General features: G+C 38.6%; 1 protein-coding gene across 1 annotated transcript in view; it reads left to right on the forward strand.

Moving 5' to 3' along the window:
* Positions 1–21,403, forward strand: part of dtn (transmembrane protein 132C dtn) — a 151,738-nt gene that overhangs the window by 114,159 nt on the left and 16,176 nt on the right. Inside the window, exons 4-6 of the mRNA XM_090412020.1 lie at positions 10,363–10,564; positions 10,673–10,816; positions 16,925–17,127. Coding sequence (XP_090268146.1) covers positions 10,363–10,564; positions 10,673–10,816; positions 16,925–17,127 — 549 coding nt within the window. The remainder of the gene's footprint in view (positions 1–10,362; positions 10,565–10,672; positions 10,817–16,924; positions 17,128–21,403) is intronic.

Here is a 21,403-nt window from a genome sequence, read left to right on the forward strand (position 1 = left end):
GTGGAGACCAATGGATGGAGCAAGACAAAGAGGAAGACTGAGAAGAAGGTGGAGGGATGAACTGGAACAAATTGCAGGAGTGAGATGGATGGGAGAGGCAGAAAACTGAGTGGTCTGGAAAATCATGGGGAGACCTTGACAGTGGACAGAACCAAAAGGTTGAAGAAAAAGAAGAGTCCTTATCCAATTATAAACAAGCGTTGTGTGTTTGTTGCTATGTTTACTGTGAGAATTTAGATGTGAATTGTGGGCTCATGGCTTGAAAAAAGAATATGCTTTTTTTCTTTTTTTTTTTAAAGCCGTGTAATATTCCATCAATAGTTATTGTAAATATACGAAAATATAAATGCCGAAATAACAAATACATACACATCAAAATAAGATAATACCGAAAAGCATTTTCATTTTTTTTTTTTTTTTTGGAAAATTCCCGAATATTGGAGTGATGCTGGGATGAAATACCAATTCTATCACTCCAATAAAGACGTTATCTGTGATAACATCTTTATTGAAGTGAGAGACTTTAATTAAACGAAATTAAGTGAATATTTCGCAATAAATGCCACAAGCGAACATACTTTAAAACGTGTCCATCAAGTTACATGATGGCTTCCCGAAATCATTGCGTTAACAAGTTTTTTTGGATAAGTAATATTTTTTATCTTCTAGTATTGTGGAGTTTTTCCCCTTGGATACTTCCGGTCTGGTTGACGAGTGGACAGAGTCCCCGCTCTCCAACCATTAGGTCGTAGGTTTGAATCTACTACGAGCATAAATGTGATGCCTTTAGGTGGAGGTGAATTTCATCGTCCGTTTTGCGCATGCGTGATCGCCTTCCCGCTTATTTGAGGACTGAAGCGGCTTGATGTCATGTTTGGTCTCCGGAGCACGATTTTCGAATTATGCAAAAATAAATTTAAAAAAAAAAAAAGAGTACAAGATATCCATGGCCCACCCACGATACTAATGTACTACAACCTCTAATGGATGGGAGTTACATAAAAAATGCATAATGGTTGATTAGAACATGTTTTATTGGCATTTAATTAAATATTTAAGTGCGATAATTTAAAGTGAGCATGCGCAGACTTCACTCAATTGCAGCTGTTCACAGAAAAATTAGTCGCAATCTCAACTACGAAAAAAAATCCGTGACTTCCCGAGATTTGTAAAGAGTTTGCTGATCTTATTAAAAAAAAATTAAACTCTTGAATGAAGAAAAGTTTGATATTTTGGTCTGATTTTAATTTTTCAATTCCAATTCTTTAAATCAATTTTTCACTTAAAAATCTTTCTTTTTACGAAACGGATGTTTGTGATGCGACACGATCTTTTCGAAATGATTAAAAGTTCAAATATTTTGGGTTATTTAGAATTAATGCCAAAGAAGCCATGAATTTGGTCCGTATTCGTTTAGTCTGTGTATTTGGGAAGGAAAAATCTGAGAGAAAATGCCTTCGTTCAACACAGGAAAAATTCGTTTAATTTGAAAGGCCTATTCTTGACGCAAATTCTTTTTCTTCAGTCAAAGGGTACGTGTACGTCTTCCTCCATGCTGAGAAGGTGTCATGCAATTAATATTATAACCAATACTCTATTTCAAAATATTCCTAATGTATCCGCTTATACAAAAATTTTATCTACATTTCTTCCCACACTTTACAAAATAATCCTCCTGTCGTTTTATTACTGTTCCCGTGCTTTACTATTAAGTATACGAATCCCCTCTGCCAGTCAAAAACGACATTTTCCATCAGAGAAAGACTTGAAGCCGTTTTACGTACGATAGCATTGTTATTCCTGTTCTCATTTCTGATTGGAATTTAGGATTCATTCTGCTCGTTTTGTGTTTCCTCATTGCAGTACTTCCATCTACTACTCACGTGCACGCAACAGTAATCCATTGGCGTCTCTGCCAATCGAAAAAAAACAAAAAACAAAAAATACATAACCTTCCTTCGAAATTAACTGAATACTATTGGAAACTAATTAAGAGGAAATTCTCGCTCAGAAGCGCCATCTGGCGATAATTAGTGATCAATATAGTCTAATCAACAATAGAAAGAAGTCGAGAAAGTTAATTTTCATCTTGTGTATAGAGAAGAGGATAAACAGTTAGTTACTACCCCCCCACTTCCATCTTTAAACCGAACACTTCACACTAATGAGGTGTGAAGGCGCTGAAACAAAAGAACCCCGTTAATGGACGCCTCCGAAGAACACTACCAAAGAGAGCCAACATTCTTGATTACATCAAAGTGGGGTGGCTAAATGACGCCCATCGCCACCAATCGACTTCTAGTTCTTCTTTTCCATCTTGCTTCCTGCAAACTGGAAATTTATTGTTCTAAAAGCATTTGAAGAGGAAAAATAAGCACGAGAATTGCGCTGTTGATCAGAACTGCTTTCTCTGTATTGAATGCATTGTAATTACCAACATCGTTTCGTTGAAATTAGCAGTAAAGCTACATTAAGGTTAATTTTAATTTGAAAACCTCAGCTGATGTGCAGGTTTTGCAAATTTATTCCGATGGAAAAAAATTGGCATTGCAGATACGAAGCTCCTTTAGCCATAAGTGTTTTAATAGTCTGAAATATTCCTCAACGTATATGGAAGTCTAGATTGACAATAAAACGTATAAAGAAACATTCAACTACCTGCAAATTTCCTTTGCTACAATACACACTTTCTTATTCGCCTGTAGACTACCTACTGACTTACAGCAGCTTTTCAATGATGCGGAATTTTCGTTAGGTCCGGGAAGGCACTTCTGCAATGTAGTCTCTTGCTCGGAATCATTTTTACTCGAATATTTCACATTAACAATAAGGCAGGACTTAGAGAAAACTGATGAGAGCAACAGGCGTGTATGGGCGTTGCCGCTGCAGTTTAGAGTTGATGGAAGTAATTTAATTCGCATCCACATAAATATTCGAAAACAATCCAGCGCAGAATTAAAAGCCACATAACAGCAATCGCTGACCATTCTTCTTGTTACCATGAACGAAATAGCCACATACAACGGATTTAATGATTTTTTTTTAAAAAGCGATTGTGGCAGGTGGGAGAAGCCTCTGAGGAAATTAATGCGAAGTAACAGAATAGAAACTTCTCTCTAATAGCAGCTGCACGGAGACAGGTTACATTTGTTTGTATTTGACGAGCAAACTTAATCAAGGGGGGGGGGTTATAAAACAATTACGTTTCGAAAGACAAGACAGCCTTAGGACAGAAATGAATGCACACAAATCAAAGTAAAACAGAAACATTCTCTGATTAAAATTTAAGCGCTGAAAAGGAGAAAGAGAGAGAAATGTGAATCACCTTTCCATGGTCTCTCTCTCGTAACTGTGACTTTAATGAGATCACCGCTATTGTCCTCTGTTAAGGGCTCCATTTTCTACTGCGCATGCTTAAAGGATTTCTTTATCCTTCGCTTGATGTCTTAATATAGGTTCTCCGAAAGATAAATTCTATGAAACGAGTCGCAGCCTCTGCTGTCCGGACAAGGCACAATGATCAAGAGCATCTCATCTAACAAGCTCTCCTAACAGCCGCAACATTCTCCAGCCATCGACGTTGCGCGTGGTGCTCATCTGTTACCCAAGTCTCCCATCAAGTCTACTCCTCATTAGCCGCTAACTTCCATTAATTACATGCCCCGCGAAGTCAATCAGTAAACTCACGCGCCATCTGGTTGCATTTCGGCGCATGAATTTTTAATACGCGTTTGTAGTCGTTTAATATGTGTGTTATGTAAATGATATCGATGAAAGTAGACAACTGAGGAATGGAGCGCCATCTGTGATGGACTCTGTAAATATTTTCCCCCGAAGTACGTTAACACAAAAGGAAAAATATCAATATACTCTGAAATGAAAGTAAAGAGTGAGTAACTAAAAATTAAAACTGAAAATAGCGATCGAAGAACAGAATCTATGATTGTTGTTGAAATGTTGGTAGCGCAGCAGTGTCATCATTAAATCATTAATAAAACAGTTTCAATGAAAAGAAATAAATGTTTAAATTACACTAACATAATCAAGTTATATTGTCATTGGCAAACATTTGCCAAATCACTTACTATTCCATTGCGTGCACATCATTCTTCCATTACCCAGAACTGTAAACGAAGTGCGTGCTGTTCATGACTCATTTCTTCATATTGTCCAATCCCAGAGGGGCGTCTTCGTAGGGAATTTCCAGGAAGATTTAATTTCCCCACTTGCAACAGAAGTGACTTTATAGAACGATCTACAAATTGCGCACATCGTTGTTTACAATGTCAAGTATTTCTGTAACGAAAAAAAAATTGTTTTTCACCAATTCAAAGTGCTGGCAACAGCTGAACATTGATTATTATCATGCTGTTGAAATTTGGAAGTTGGTTACTTTTAATTTCCAAGAAAGTGAATGGACATAAATTTCTGGTATGAAAATGGCAAACAGAATACGCTCAATAACATGGGAATCATTAAAATACAGGAGTAAGTGAGGCCTTTATATACCCACCATCATTATGGTGAGCGTAATGAGTCATCGTTAGCAAAACCGGGAGGAAGCAGTTTTAATTTGTATCCAACGAGTGATCTTTAGGGATGGCAAAAAGACAAGAAAATTTGACCATCTTAAAGATGTTTTTAACCTATTCAAAATTAAGTGGATATTGAATACCACATTATTTCTTAGCCGAATAAGAAACTCAAAGGTAGGAAATCTAATCTAAGAGTTTCGTGCCGAATATAGAAAACTATATAAAGTTCGGCGAGACCAAGCGTAAGAAAACACCTGAGAGTGCAATGCTGGGCAATTTGTAGTAAAGGTGGAGTAAGTTCCACTCACTGTCTTTAGTATTTACGCATAATGTAAAACACAGCTCCTAGGAGATGTACTATAGTTCTACATTATGAGAGAAGGTCACTACCCAGACCGGTTTCGACCTTATTCGAGGTCTCATCAGTGAGTAGGTAGACCTAGATGTAAAACTAAAGTTTCAGTAGTCAGAGCTTATTTCTTTACTCTACGATTCGCCAAAAAGGTGCTGAAATACAATTACTGAAAGTGAAGCCTGTTGGCTCTTATTTCAGTAAAGGTTTTTGACCATTTTCATAGGATCGAATCCACTTTTGCCTTCCAAGGGAGGAACAGCATTAAATCGATCACAAGCCAGGTGTTTATCTCGACAGCACTGCTGGCAACATGACGTGTCCAAACACCAAGAACACGCCCCTCATTTAGTAAACTAGTTAGTAAGACGATGGAAAGCTTCCAGAGTGGGGTGGAGAGAATTGAGCACGCGATATTTGTTCAGATTAATATCGTTTCCCTGCAATTGGGACGGGGCAGAGCACTTCTAAAACTTCAGTAATTCACGTTTATAGGAGGCTGTGGTAATTTCTTAAGTTCTGTTTCGTGATTACATTGGTTTTCTGTTTGGCGCTCTCCCTCCCTCCCTCCCCACCAGGGGTCTGTGCAACGTTTTCACACTGTGGGAACCTCCCACCTATTGTTTCCAGTTATATTTGTACCGGCCTTAACATTGAAACATTCCAAACAGACTTCGTTTTCTTGTTGTTAAATAAAGGTATGTTTGAAAGTCTCTTGTATGGCTGCAGTGACAAGTTAATTATTATTATTATTATTATATATCACATCCACAAACGAGAGAACGCAAGGCATACAGAAGATAAATGCCACATGTGGACAGGGATCAAAAAGCAAGGTAATCTGTTGATATTGTGTTTGAAGTGTTTGTAGTCTTTTGGGAATGCTTCATGGGGAACGCTGTTCCACAGAAACGTGGTAGATGGAATGAATGACTGAGGGAAGTAGCAAGTTCGGTGAGTCAGCTATTGTAGGCTTAGCCGAAATAGACATGAAGAATGTCAGTTCTGCTGAGCTGCGTCCATGGAAATATCTGTGGAAGAGACACAATGAGAAAATTGGCTTTGAGTCTTTTGAGATGTTCTTTGTTAGGTGCACTACCCAAATGTGAGAACAATATTCTAGAGGTAGGCGAACTTGGGATTTGTTCAGAGGAAATAGCTGGACAGATCAAAAGTGACTGAGTAAAAAAAAAAAGATGCCAATTTTTTTTGGAAACCGAAGATCAAATAGAAGTAATATGGTTACGCGAGAAAAGGCTAGTGGGAGTAAAAGTCAGTCCGAGAAGGGACATCTTTTTTATTAAGTTGAGCATTATCAGAGGAAAGAAGAAGAACCAAGAACTAATTCAGAACCATCTTCAAGGAACCTCTTGGGCTTCAGTTTCCTTCTGTTGATATTCCAGCATCCATTTCTGATATGCATACGATAAATATCACGTTTAAAATGACACAATAACTAGCAGTATAAATAGCAATATTCCCTAAAGCGAAAAATAGGCATTTTTCCATTTTCTAAAGAGAACTGAGTAAATAACGATTGATAAGTCAAGAACTATGAATGAATGAGTCATGATACACTGTAGCATAACTACAACAAGCCAGTTTTTGAAAATTAGATTATAAATAACACTATTAACTGGGGGGGGGGATAATCAATTCCTCCCTATTCTCTACCGCTCGCCGATTCTGCTTTGCAGAGGACAGGTATGAGTTCGTGCCGGTTGCTTTTCCTCGTGTTATAGTTGTGTGGCACGGAGCAAAAGCTGTGCCTCGATATGCTACGGCTAAATAACTTGATTTCAGTTACGGACAAAAATAACTAAAGATAACATCGGTGGATGTGAGTAATTGTATGCGCTAATCAGTTTGTCGACCGTGCTACATGAAAAAATCGCACATTTTTTCGGAAAAATGAAAATCCTTTCACCTCTTATGAAACCGGTGAAGTCACTTGCATTTCAGAGAGGAATTTTTCTTTCTGTAACACGGATTTTTAATCCCGAATCTCAGAAAAATCAATCATAGGCCTTACACTGTTACAGACAACAGTTGGGTTTAGGATCACGATATGGCGGTAGATGTGTGCGTCCACAACTCTGTCCCGATGCTCTAAAAATCATCCCCAGCCGTGAGCATAGCTTTCAATGACAACAAAAGTGTGTTTTGGAGGGAACGGCCCCTCCCAATTTCCAAAAAAAAAATAAAATAAAATAATAAAATAAAAATAAATTAGGACTCGACCTTGGGAGAATTAAACGCGTTTTTTAACTTTTAATAAGTGGTGGGTTTTGTGCTGACCTAGTTGATCACTGACGACTGGCGTACAACGAAATTTGTATGTCGTCATTAGCAGATTACTACATTTGTACATTAAACGCAGTCCGAGTTACGCCTTCGGTATTAATGTCGAATTTTGTTACTAGGACAGAGATAATTGCTTAATATGCGACGCCAAGGGAGATGCATGCATGTAGATAATTAAAATACGCATCCCGCCTAAAAATTAGAGGCCCACCTAAATTAATTTCAACATTCCACGCAGTCTGGATGCAAAGTATATGAGAATGTTAAATATAGTTCTTCCATCGAAAAAGCAACAACTTCAAAGAGAAAACATTGTTGATGGTGCTGCTCTCTGGTGAATTTATTGTAAATAGAACTCGCATCGGAAGATTTCCGAAGTTGACCATGCTTATGATTTAATGCATGGTTAGAAGAGTGGCCACAGTTTTGTATTTTAAATCTTCAGTCGGTTTCTCTGTTTCCGAGTTTACGGAGGTGATCTCCTCCGTATGAGATCAGATAACTCGCCTTTTATTTGAAAAATCCTTATGACGATTCACCTTATGATAAACAGCCTTCGAACCAGGTCTTTGCGTTATCCTCGCGGCTGATCTTCTTCTTTGCAAGAAGGATCCGTAATCTGGTTCGCATCCGCCGGATGAGTGGAAAGACCTTTGCAATCGTTTCAATGCTTGTCTTCTCTCATCCAGAGGTGGTTGTATCTGCAGGATCCACCGTTGACAAAACTATGAAAATTCGATAAGCGTCATTAAAAAAAAAAAAAAAAAAAAAAAAAACCTTCACTGGTTCAACAAGTGAATGATACGAGTCGTGTAATGTATTGTACCCAGACGGATGTTCGCATTTTACAAAGTTTTTTTTATATAATTGGACCATTGCTATTTTTTATTCCTTTTTTTTCACAATAATCTCACACACGAGCAGTTGCACAGCTTGTAAATTTATTTCTTAAACGACTCGAGATTGTAGGAAACAGCACAGGGAAGACATTTCCAAGGACTGAGGTTCTTGGGATGATTGAGAAGGATAAAGAGGTAGTTCGATTTGTTTAAACCCGAACCGAGTATGGAAGTTGACTAGTAGCTAATTTGTGCTTTAATATGATTAGAGGAAATGGGACGGATATTACGGACGATATCGGTAAAAGGCATTGGTTACGGAAGATCTTGGAGCTTGGAACAGAAATTGAAAAAGAACTGGATGCCATGAATAGTAAAATCTACAGACAAGATCTCAGGTTAATGAGAGAAGGTCGTTACTGTAAAGGATGTGCGTGAGCAAAGGTGTACTCCCAGGGAGGTCTAAAGAGAAGGAACCATCCACTTGAAGCGTAGTGAACTATCACGGACAAAACTGGCGACTCATTTTCGAACAGTGAAAGGAAGGAAGGCGGCAATCATGGTGGCACCAGTCGAGCAGAAACAACATACCTAAAGCATCCCAGTCATGTTCGATTGGATTACAATCCAGTGAACAGGCAGGCCAGTCCATTTGTTCAATACCTTCTTTCTCAAACAACTCTTGTACCAAATTTGCATGGTGTGGACGAGCATTGTAATCCATAAAAATGAATTCTTGGCCAATTGCAGCAGCATATGGATGAACTATAGGTTCCAAAATCTCATCGCGATACCTTTGAGCTGTTCAGGAACCGTTTCTGATAAAATAGAGATCAGGATGGCCCCAGCCGAAACTATCAAACTCTCACCTTGATGTTGGGGTCTTTCACGAACAAACTGTAGATTATTTCTTGTTCCACTTTCACGCCATATCAAGATACGTCGGTTATCTGGTTGCAGATTGAACCTGGACTCGTCACTAAAAAGTACACGAGCCCAATCCTCATTTGTTCAATTGCAGTGTTCCTGTGCCCAAATTCTTTGGGCTCTTTTGTGATTTGCAGTAAGTGAATGCAAACCATTGGTCTTCGATCATATAAATCTATGGCATGAAGACGACTTCGCACTGTCTGTGTTCTATACCAGCCTCCCTGTTGCCGAGGCAAGTTCGCTTCGAAGCTGTGTTGCGTTAAATGTTCAATTTCTTCTGGCAAGTAATGACAATCGCGATACCTTTTGAGCTGTTAAGGAACCGCTTCTGATAAAATAGAGATCAACTCCAAGAGGTGATCAGTATTTGATCTCCTCTTGGAGTTGTTGATGATGGGTGATCTTGACATCGTCTTCGGCAAACATTTCCCGTCTCCAGAAAGCGATTCTAAAGTTGCGAAATTACGCTTTGAGATACACGACACGCTTGAGCGAAAACTTGCTGCGTTTGTTCAGCTTCTAATCGACCAATGGCTCTCCAAGCCATGGATTCCCTGATGTTATGTTGCTCTGCCATTTTTAACAAAATAGTGGGTGGTAGGTGACACAAGTTTACAATTGAAGTGATAATTATGCACTGTGGAAGTGAGAGCAACAAGCCACGCTTTTATACCCTCCCCCCCCCCCACATGCTAATACGGCTAAGACAAGTTTTGATAAGCCTTAACATGATTTTGTATGCAGTTGCATATTCTGCACTGTTGTATATTAAGAATATTTTAAAATAAATGTTTACATTTGTAAATTATTTTTATAACTTTATAATTTACAAGAAAATCCAAATATCCCTTGATTGTTTTGCGCAATCAAGGGATATTTTGATTACAATGCACCGAATGTCGTTATCGATCGCCTGGAATATAAAGTCCATCAGTCAGTAAAAAATGAACTGAAGAATTAGATTATATGAATAGTTCTTTGCACCAAACTGTCTGGATGTAAGGTCAATGGCATTGACTGACGGATCGATTAATAAAAGCGTGCGTTTTTAACTTGTGGACGTACCACTACAATGTAGTGGAACTTCCAGAAGTGTGGTGGAACTACTGTGTAGCCTTTAACATTTGATGTCCAACATTCGCCACTGTAACTAAGCCCCGCTCTGCGGAAGCATCTCCGTTGCATTCTCGCATCACCAAAACTCGTTACGTCAAGATAATTAATGACTCGACAAAAGCCTTTTCTGTAATTGAAATAAGCCGAAATTGCTCGCAGACAGCTAGATGGATCTCCTTTCCCAAATTTTCTCCGTAATTCCGCCACACACACCTTCAATTACCTCTGCTAATTGAGATGCATGGCCCACTTTTCCCTTCCTTCTCACCTTCCTTATCTCTTTCAGCACTCAAGAGGTGTTTACGTGGCTGTTTGAGGTCGAAGAGGCTGCCGGATACCATGACAACGGTCGGATCACCTGGCAGCTGCGTTACGTGCTTGATTCGAGCATGGCCGAACAGTACGACTTTGACGACGACCACGTCAAGATGACTTCTCGTTTGGATATTCAGAAAGACGACGTACAGGGTGTGCTGCCGATAGCTAAGGTGAGTTAAACTGATTATGCTGGAAGGGAACCATTTCAAAAAAGAAGACTTCAGAATTTTCGGTTGTTTAAATTGAATTCCTTAAAAATGCGTTTTTTCTCTTTGCAGTCAATCCAGCTCTTAAACACTGCTGTTCTGAATGGCCGTCAGGTGTCGCAACCCATGAAAGTATTCGTGGTTAGCCAAGCTGGAAAAGTGGGTGATGTGACGCTGCAGTCTTCTTGTCACGCAGCCGACGAGTCTATTTTAAAGGTCAGCGTTAGTTTCATTGTGCTAAGTGTTAAGTGAGCACTGCTACATGTACAGTACTTTGACTAATTAGGTGGTGGATGGATCTTTATTATGAACTCCCTCCTTTTAATGATTTATACTCCCCCCCTCCCCTGATTGGACAACTTTTTTTAAAATTGCATAAATAAAACTTGTTGAATTTCAGTCTTTAACATTAATTTAGTTCACTTGAATTCCTTTGAAATACAGTTCTCGTATTTGTCCATGAAAAATACTTTCCACATCGAGTAAAGCCCGCCTGGCCAGTTAAATGGACAGCGTTTTCGCTCTCCAACCAATAGGCTGTTCAATCGAGTCTCACTGTGGATGTCTTTAGGAAGGAGATGATTTTTATCATCTGATGTGAGACGATCGCCCTGCTTATTAGACGTCTGAAGTTGCTTGAAAAAAATATCGCGTTTGGTTTCTGGATTATCGATTCTTTTCATCATAGAAGTATACTGCTTCAAGCGCTTTTCGATTAAAGGTGATTTAGTCGTTATCATATGCTGAATTCCCCCCCCCCCCATACACACACACACACACCTCAGACTAGTCAGAGAACACACGTAATTTTTTACAACTTAACACGGTCGCCTTGTAACATTAGTTGCTCTGAAGTAATGTAAACAACTGACTCCCACATTTGAAGCAATGAGCCGAAATCTTTTTTTTTTTAATTCTGTTTAGACGAGATTAATTAATTCACAGTTTCTGTCTCACAAACGCTGGTTCGTGCTGCATGCATTTCAAAAACTACTCACCGGGAATGTGTCTATAATTCTGCTAGTGCGAGAGACGTTCAGAAAGTAAGTTCCGGTTTTAAATATTTTCACTGCCACGCTGCGATCGCAATGGTGCGCATGCGTGCTGAGTTTGTTGATTCGTTAGCAAGGCGTTGGTGCCATTTTCAGACATTCTCGCAGTGCGTACGCTTCTTGGTGTGTCTAAGAAAATCGAATCGCCTGCCGCATGTGAAATTAGGTCAAATTATTGAGGCTTATGGAGAACACGCAATGAGTGATTCAACGTTGTTTTGATTCATGATAACGGCCGGCGTAACACAACAACTTCTCGCCACCTTCGTCTTGGGACAATTCCATCATCCCCCATATAGTCCTGACCTCGTGCCAAGAGACTTTCACCTGTTCAAACATCTGAAATCTTTCCTTGGTGGTCAGCGGTTTCAAGACGACGACGACGAGGAGGTCAAAGAAGCAGTCAATAAGTAGCTTGCGTCACAGGCGGCAACCTTCTACGACGAAGGTATACAACTCTTGGTGCCCCGTTGTGATAAGTGCCTGAACAATGTAGAAAAGTAGTGAAAGATGTCTACTTTAATTTCCAATAAAGTTTTTTTGTGAGTATATTTTGTTTCTCTGACAGCCCATCGGAACTTACTTTCTGGGCGTCCCTCGTGTTTTACACCACCCATCAATACGTGCTGTGTTCAGCCAGGATTCTTTCGCCTCCAATTAGAAAAGTATTGATATAACTTTTCTCCCTTTTTCTCATTTCCTTTACTGATATTCTGTTTTGAAGAAAAAGAAATCTTTCTCCATCAGTATTTCACAAGAATTCAGTAGGTATTATAGAGTCCCAAACCCCTCGTGCAAAACTATCATAAATGCGCCGTTGCGAATCATATCATTCGTTGACATCTAAGCCTATATTTCTGTAGATAGGTTAGGCTTAGCTTTAGAGAACAGTCTTACTTGACCATTGACCATTGACGTTACTGACAGGATGGGTGAAGCACAAGTGCTTTTCTTATTCCCCTTTATCTGTAATGAGAGTTATTTGGGAATGGGAGATTTGTGAGCAATTAAGCTCGCCCTCTGAGGGCAGTAGTGTTAGCTATGATCGGTTGAGAGAAGAATAGCCTTCGGTCTTTTGTGTTTGTAGTAATCAGTCTCATTGTAATTGACAGCTTGCACGATTAGTGGGTTTGAACGTGAACTTGACTTCACGAAGAATTTTTCTGCAAGATCACGAAGAAGGGAGGAGATGTATGGAGTGCCGGTTTCTCGGTGAATTTGTGAATTTCTGATGAACCACGGTTCATCCAGGATCATCCTAAGGCATTTGTTTTGGATTCTCTGTAATTTTGAAACGTTTGATCTTGAAGTGTGACTCCATGCTGGTGAGGCGTAGGTGATGACTGGACGTATTACCATCCGGTAAAGAAGCAATTTATTATGTAGGTTCAGTTTGCTCTTACGGTTGATCAATGGGTAGAGCTGAGCTATGACTTTAGAAGATTTGGAGCAAATGAGATTGATGTGTTTGTTGAAAAGGAGTTTCTTGCCCATCAATACCCCAAGATATTTGGTCTCTGAATGCCATGGGATCTTTTGACCAGAGAGCAGGATGTCTTCTTTGTTGCAGATCTTTCTTCTTGAAAACATTATGGCTGAGCTTTTGAGGGGGTTCACTTGAATCCTCCAGTTGGTGAACCAGTTTGCTAGCTCATTGATACTTCCTTGGAGTCTAGTGATTGCTAGGCGAGGGCTGAGTGATCTAGCTAGAATAGCGGTGTCGTCGGCATAAAGGGCTGTAGTAGTTGTTCTTGGATTGAGAGGAATATCTGCCATGTAAGTTGTGAAAAGTATTGGGGCCAGAAGAGAACCTTGAGGTACTCCCGCTAGAATTTTGCGCCTTGAAGAAACAATTCCGTTGAGTTTTACTTGCATGTATCTTTCATTGATATAAGAATATATGAGTTTCACAAGTTTAATTGGGATATTGTTTTCAATTAGTTTGAAGATAAGGCCAGACCTTATCAAAGGCCTTGGCAACATCCAAAAACACAGCAGCAGTGTGAAGGTGCCAGTTAAAACCATGAGTGATATGTTCTGTTAGTCGGTGAATTTGTTGCACCGTGTTGTGAGCTTTGCGAAACCCAAATTGCTCATTTGGGATTATTTTCTGTTGGTCCACTGCTGATTGTAGTCTTGATAGGATGACCTTTTCTATTACTTTGCCAAGACAGGAAAGAAGACTGATGGGCCTGTAGCTTTGGGGAAGTTGTGGGTTATTACCAGGTTTTTTCAGAGGTATAATGTCCGCGATTTTCTAATCTGTGGGAAAGTACTGGAATCTAAAAATGGAATTGGTAATATTAACTAGATGAATTATGGCTTTCCGTGGAAGTAGCTTTATTATTCTATTGGTAATGCCGTCCTGGCCGGGGGCCTTTTTATTCTTCAGATGGGAAATGATATTTATTATTTCTGTTGGAGATGTCGGGGTGATGGTTTCTGAATCATCCTTAGGCTGACTTAGTGCATATCTAACTTTACGATGAACTTTGTAAATAAGATTGATATTTAAGTTTGCATAAGATGGGCTGCATTGATTTTCCAGATTGTCAATTAGGGCTTCTGCTTTTTCTTCATCTGTGTGTGCAACTCCAAGATTGGTCTATAAAGGGGGAAGTGGTTGTCTTTTGGTACGAAGAGAATTTACAAACTTCCACATGGAGTTATCTTCTGGGTTGATTTCCTTCAGTTTGGTTTCCCATTTGGAGTTCCTGTGGACCTGGAGGGCTTCTCGAACCTGTCTGTTCAAAGTGTTTAAGGTTGCTTTGTCCTGCGGGGCTCTGGTGTTGTGATATCGCTTTCTGGCCTTGTTTTTGGCTCTAATCTGGTCCATTATCTCTTCTGGGATCCAGTTAGGAGCGTGAAAGACAGTGTTTGAGTGACTGATGCTATTGCTGTGTTGATTTCCCTAGTTAAATTGTTTACAGCATGATCTATTTCTTCTTTTTTACGAATGACAGGGAGAGGACCGATGTGGATTGGAAGAACCTTGGAGAGCTTGTCCCATGGTATGAAAGAATGATGGGGAGAGAGCTGATCTTGAAGTCCTAACCTGAGTAGGATGGGATTATGATCTGAGTTAAGCTCTTCTACTGTCTCCAGCTGGTATTGATATTTGATGTTTCTGAGGATAACTATGTCTAATACATCAGAACTTCCTGATGGGCTGTAGTGGGTGGGCTCAGTGGGTCCAGCTACTATTGATGAGTTGAGTAATGTGTAGTTGTATAAGGTACGGCCTTTGGTGTTGATTGACGAACTGAACCAAGCCGTATGTTTGGAGTTAAGGTCTCCAGCTATAATTATGGAGTCCGTGGAGCCGAGGATGGAGTCTAAGTCTGCTGTCAATAGTGGAATACTGGGAGGATTGTACGCTGCATAGATTTTGAGTTTACCAGCGTTACTAGTGTGCACTTCCACACCCATCACCTCAAGGTTTAGAGTTTGGGGGTTGGTCAGCGAGTTGTGGCTTAAATAATTTTTGATAAAAATAGCTGTTCCGCCTCCACTAGAGTTAAGTCTGTCTGTCCTGTATAAAATATAACCTCTTAGTTTTGGGTTGTTTGATGGTCTGAGGTGGGATTCACTGATCAAGATTATGTCTGGATTGTATCTTTTTGAAAATTCTTGCAGCTCGAGAATTTTGTTTGTTAAGCCATTGGCATTCCATGCTGTTATCATGAGAGAATTTGGTTTAAATTTTTTAAACATTATAGAGAGCTGTTAATATGGATTGGGTTTCTAGGTAGAATCTTTTACTGGAGGATGGTGAGGTGCTTGCTTTGCTGAATTCATGCAACATTGTTGCAAGTGACGAGGTTAAAACTGATGTGAGATTAGAGCTTGTTCGCTCTTGCGATGGTGAAGTCTGGATTCTTACCGCTTCCGCATATGATTTGGACATGGTTGAGGGTCGAGTGTCTTCCTGTGTTGTCGAATGTGAGGTAATATGATCTGGAGGGCGAACTGCTTGCATGTGCATTGTGTCATTTCTTGGAGAAGCGTCGTTACTTCTTAATTGATCCACGGTTTTTTGGATGGAAAAGGCAACCCTTGTAATTAGAGGGATGTGGTCCTCTACAGTTGCCACAACAGGCAGGTGTCGACCTGGGTTTGGTGCAGGAGTTGGTTTGATGACCCTCACCGCATTTTAGGCATCTATATGCAGCTCTGCACAGTTTTTGGGCATGCCCGAACCTCTGGCATCTGTGGCACTGCCCTGCCGATGCCTTTTTCCTTAGAGGTTCGGTTGTGATTTTGAGCTTACAGATGTCTGTTACTTAGATGCTTTTTTGTGTGTTGGAGATTTCCACCAACACTAGTGGCATTGGTGTTTTATCTGACCTCAACATTCTACTGACTTTGGTTGGAGTCAGTCCTTGATTGATGAGGTCAGCTGTGATCTCATCAGTTGTGATGCCTTCAGCCACTCCTCTTAGAACTACCTTTAAGTTCTTCTCGCTTGCTAGCGCAAAGGTGTGGAAGGGCAGTTTTGAGTTGTCAAACATTTTCGTCATCAAGCGATAATCAGTGACAGTGGTAGGGTGGATCTTTACACCCTCTTCAGTATTTTTTGCCCAGGAAAAATTGATATTATGTTCTCTTAGGGATCTTGAGACTGAGGTCCATTTGTCTTTATCTCGAAGGATAACTGGAGGGACCTTTTCTTTTCTGTCTTGGGAGATCTGATTTTGTTGAGTTGTTACATTATCTTCCAATTCACCTCCCGATGTTCTTCGTCTTTTATTAGATTGTTCCTCATGAGAACAATCGAACTGTCGGGGAATCTTTGTAGGTAGAACAGGTGTATTGTTCTCTTCTATGTCCAAATCATCATCTTCAGTGTCATTTACTTGAGTGAAGAGATTCAAGCAGCCAGGATAGTCTGTATCAAATTTCTTAAGGATGAATTTGAGAATGTCAAGTGACATATCTTTGTTTAGCTGTTGAATGGCGTCCTTGATATCGTTTACATTCTCCATTCTTGTGTACGAAATGTTAAGATATATTTCGGATAGGTATGATAGAAAGGGCTAGGGCCAGAAAATTGTATCAAAAGTTAAATTCTTACCTTCTATTCCGCAAACAAAGCAGATTCACAATATCTAAAACTCACTAATCACCACTGAAATCAAAAAACATTCTTCGCAACAACAACCATCATGCAAGACTACTATCCGAGCCGCCATCTTTTTTCAGAATTCATGCTCACAGTCTTACTTTTTTACTTTAAATAATTTTACAGTAATTCTATATATTTTCCTGGCAGGTGTCGCCTTCTTGCACTTCGGTCTACTTGGATGGCTCTGAAATACGAGGTTCTCAGAATGCTTCTGTTCTAGTCAAATATGGTACATATACAGGACAGGCGCATTTTTTAGTGTGGATGCCCGAGCTCCCTCTAGTGGTGCGTTTGTCAGATACCAAATTAAGCCAATTAAAGGGATGGAAGACGCCTCAGCTCCAGAGACGGTAAGCGGCTATAAATTGGATTTTTCTTATTGTTTTAAGACAAGATAGCTGTGGTAATCGAACAATGCAATTCTAGAATATCTCTAGGTTATTTTTCTTTAGTAATTATTACGATAGAAGCAAAGAAACATCTTTAATGTCGATGAGAAGTAGAATTTTTTTTTCTTTATCTGGATTAATTTCAGAATTTTTTTTTTTTTTTTTTTTTTTTACAACAAACAACTCCTTCATTTTCTCATAATAAACTTTTTTTTTTAAGTTCATTAACGCGCTGACGTCTCCCCAGTTTTAACTGAGGACATATTTCTTATTTTATGGTTGCTCTTTAAATTTGATTTTGTTTTAAAATATATTTTAATGCAAATTAAAATTTAATTCCATACGCGGTATTTGTCATCTCTGTTGATCCTGGATGGATTATATTTAGCTCATATGCGATATTCGGGGGGGGGACGAGGAAGGGGGAGAGCGTGATGGATATTTGACTGACTAGAATTCTCTTCATTGCTTTTGTTTCAAAAGATTTCCATTTCACGGGTTTCAAAATTATCTTCAGACTTCGAATATTTATTGGATGAATTCTCTACAATCATGAGCAGCTCCGTGATTTGCTTCGTGGATATCAGAAAGATGTTCTGTTCCGTTACGAATATTTTTGGAAGCATGCCATGGCCATCATTCAGAGTACACAGAAGCCATCTTGATTAATTGCCTTTTGATCGGAAACCCTTTTGTCCATTGAAATTATGCACGATTGCTGAACAGAACAGAATCAGCATTCGCTTCTTCAGATACGAAAGTTAAAACGTGGCTTGATCACTGCGCATGTCTAGATTCATGAAGATTTCTTCCTCGGTCTTTTCTGTGACATTTAGCAGCAAACGCTTAGTGTTTAATTTTATCTTCATCCACAACTTTCGGCACATCTCAAACGCTGGACATCCCTTGAAAATGTAATATGCATCATTAACTGAAGCGTGGAACTGTTATAGTTGATTTTCTGAGAATGCATAAAATTCGCTTAACCGAACTTAATTACTGACACTCTCGTTCTGTAGACTTTTCTTTTTACACTTTAAATCGATTTCCTGAAAGTGTTATTTTAAATTACACCGAGGCGAATGTTTAATGTCTGTTAACTGGAGCATCCTGTAGCAGTTTTGTTGTTTTACGAAGGAAACAAAATTCCGAATTTCAGTGGGAGGTAAGAAAAATTGTGCCTCACTGCCTGAGATGTGCTGATTCACTTTCACTTGAAAACCTCTTATAAAGACTCCTTGCGCAGTGGTTAAATTCTAAACTAATAAGTTTCGGGGCCTTATACAAAATAACCAATTGTATTTGCCTTTGAATACTATCTGGGGAAGCTCCAAACCTCCCCGTCCCTTTCATCACGCGTTCGTAAAACAGGCAACTGTTGATATTGACTTTAAATACACATTCAAAACTGTAAACATTTGTTGAATAATAACACAGTAATGTAGGCATAATTACCGTAAAGGGAGAAAAGTCACAAAACAAAATCAGAAAAATGTTCCTACAAACTAACCAATTGTATTTACCTTTGAATGCGATCCACTGGTCGATTGTCCGGCAAGTCAGCAAATCTTTCCTTTCTTTCAGCGTATTAATATTATCGCATTGCAACTGATGGGAATTCTGTGGATTCGTTACAGACCTTTTTCTCTTCAGAAACTACACACAAACCGTCATCACAAACTCGTTTTGTATTATTGCTGTCATCCGAGATATTTTTCCGTTTAAAGAAGGTACCAATGTGCTTATGCATAATTGAAATACCGTATTCACTCGAATATAACTCGCACCACGCCTGATTTTACTTTCGAGAAAAGAAATTAAAAAGTTTCGCATATACCTCGCACATGAAAAAAAGCTGAAACACGTTCACAGTGGAGCGATAGTAACTTGGTCCCGCGTAAACAACACGCCCTCCCCAATAGCTACTATATGGCAGAGGCAAGAAAAACAAGTACTTTTGTATTCATATTTATGAATTTAGGGACACAAAACACACGTGTTGAAAAGATTATTTTACTGATTAATAATAAAATAATAACTTGACGTTTCGAGTAAATTAAATCTACGTTGTTAACTAATCTTTTTCTTAGCCACCTCTAGTGATAAAAAAGATAAATTAAATAAAAAATAAATTTAAAAAAATAAAAAATAAATAAAATAAAATAATAAACATAAAAATGTATAAATAAAAACTACAATAAACTCTGCTAAAGTCCTCACGTACTAGGATTCTTCTGGAATTATACAGTTCATATTGCTATACAAACGATTATCTTCTGGATTTGTACAGTTCAAGTTGCTATTGAATGTTCAGGGGAAAAAAAAAAAAAAACCTTCACAAGGTCTTCTTGTATTGAGATTTTTCTTCGTTGAAATTTTGGAAAAACCTGCCTTTCTGACCACGCACTCCAAACATACCACAGAATTGATTGGAAAGGTACCAAGTCCCTGCACCGCACCAAAACCTGGTTCGAGCGGAAATTCAAAGAAGCATGTGAAATGCTCAAACATGATCTGAATAAAAATGATGGTCTAACCATTCCAAGAATGTGGAGGACCCATCTGCAACCTTCATTGAACTATACAATTCCAGAAGAATCCTAGTACGTGAGGACTTTAGCAGAGTTTATTGTAGTTTTTATTTTATTTTATTATTTGTTATTTATTTTATTTATTTTTTTTATCACTAGAGGTCAGGCTAAGAAAAAGATTAGTTAACAACGTAGATTTAATTTACCTTTATAGAGTGCAACAGCATGTAGCTTGGTTCTTATACACATGTATCCTTCTGATGATGACCTCGATACAGGGTCGAAATGTCAAGTTATTACTTTATTAATAATCAGTAAAATAATCTTTTCAACGCGTGTGTTTTGTGTCCCTAAATTCATAAATATGAATGCTGATCACCGTGTAACCTTAAAAGAAAAAAATTACTTTTATTATGCCAGTGAATAAGGTATGAGGAGTCTGTGTAATATATTTCTAAAGAAATAGTACAATTAGAAACAACTGAGATAAAAACACGCTAATTAATGAATCACATGTCCCCTTATACAGAAACTATGCTGTATAGACTGAAACAAAACCATATGTTGCATGGGCAAACACAGTATCTAACTAAAAACTATTGTTATTAATTAGATTATGTGAGTTCGATTTCCCAAGGCAGCAATAAAATTCAACCGAACGTGTTAAAATTCGTAAAAGTGTTAAAACTAAGTAATATATATATATATATATATATATATATATATATATATATATATACACACACACACACACACATGTTATGGCAGTTTCACATATGGAATTCGGTTGAAGAGAGTTAGCATTTCAACTCGATTGTCAGCTATGCTTTTATCTTTCGGTTGCGCGATCCTTTGTTAATACCGCACCAATCATATGCACGTTTTAATAAACAGACTGCCTTTGCTGATTGTTTCGCGTTAGGCTTAATTACCGTAAAGGGAGAAAAGTCACAAAAGAGAAAAACGTTCCAGGTCCTGTGCATAAAAAAGTTCCGGGGCCGGGCCCCGGCTGAATTTAACCACTGTCCTTGCGTCCAGTGCGGAATTCGAAGTTATGTTTCATATGAAGGACAGAAGCGTCGTTCTTCCAGCTGTGCCATCGGACTAGCTAAATAATCCTGAATTAAATCATCACCGCGTGGCTGGACTTTCCCACAGCATGCAAATAAGTTAAACATCATTAACAATACAGCAAAGAGAAAGAAAAACTGCAACATAAAATAACTACGTCATGCAGCTCTTTTGCTCCATGTGACCTATTTTGCTATCGTGTTTCCAATGTTGCCTTTAAGATTTTGAGGGGGCTAATATTATTCGTGGTTGGTGTTTCCCTGTCATTGCACCTTCCAAACAAGAAAGTAAAATAGGAAAAAGAAAAAAAAACATTCCCTGTGTAACATATTCATCCTAAACATAAACATAATAATAATAAATTATTGTAATAAAATGCGAAAATATCGTAATGAATATTTCCACTTTCAGGATTATATTCCTGTAGACTAGCGTTAGGACTTTAGAATTAAACGAAGATGGGATTAATCTGAAGAAATAATAATTCAATATTTACAGACAGTTTCTCTTTTGGACTATTTCCACTCATGGAATCTCTAATATAAACCTGAAGAGAAACCAGATCGTCTTCAAGTGGTTTCAGATCGCTGGAGAGTGTTAATGTTTTCTTTACTTGTTCATTCAACATATTTGTC

This window comes from Typopeltis vanoorti, chromosome 22 (genome assembly GCF_054136105.1).
Source record: "Typopeltis vanoorti isolate ZY-2024b chromosome 22, IOZ_Tvanoo_1.0, whole genome shotgun sequence".
Classification (NCBI taxonomy): domain Eukaryota; kingdom Metazoa; phylum Arthropoda; class Arachnida; order Uropygi; family Thelyphonidae; genus Typopeltis; species Typopeltis vanoorti.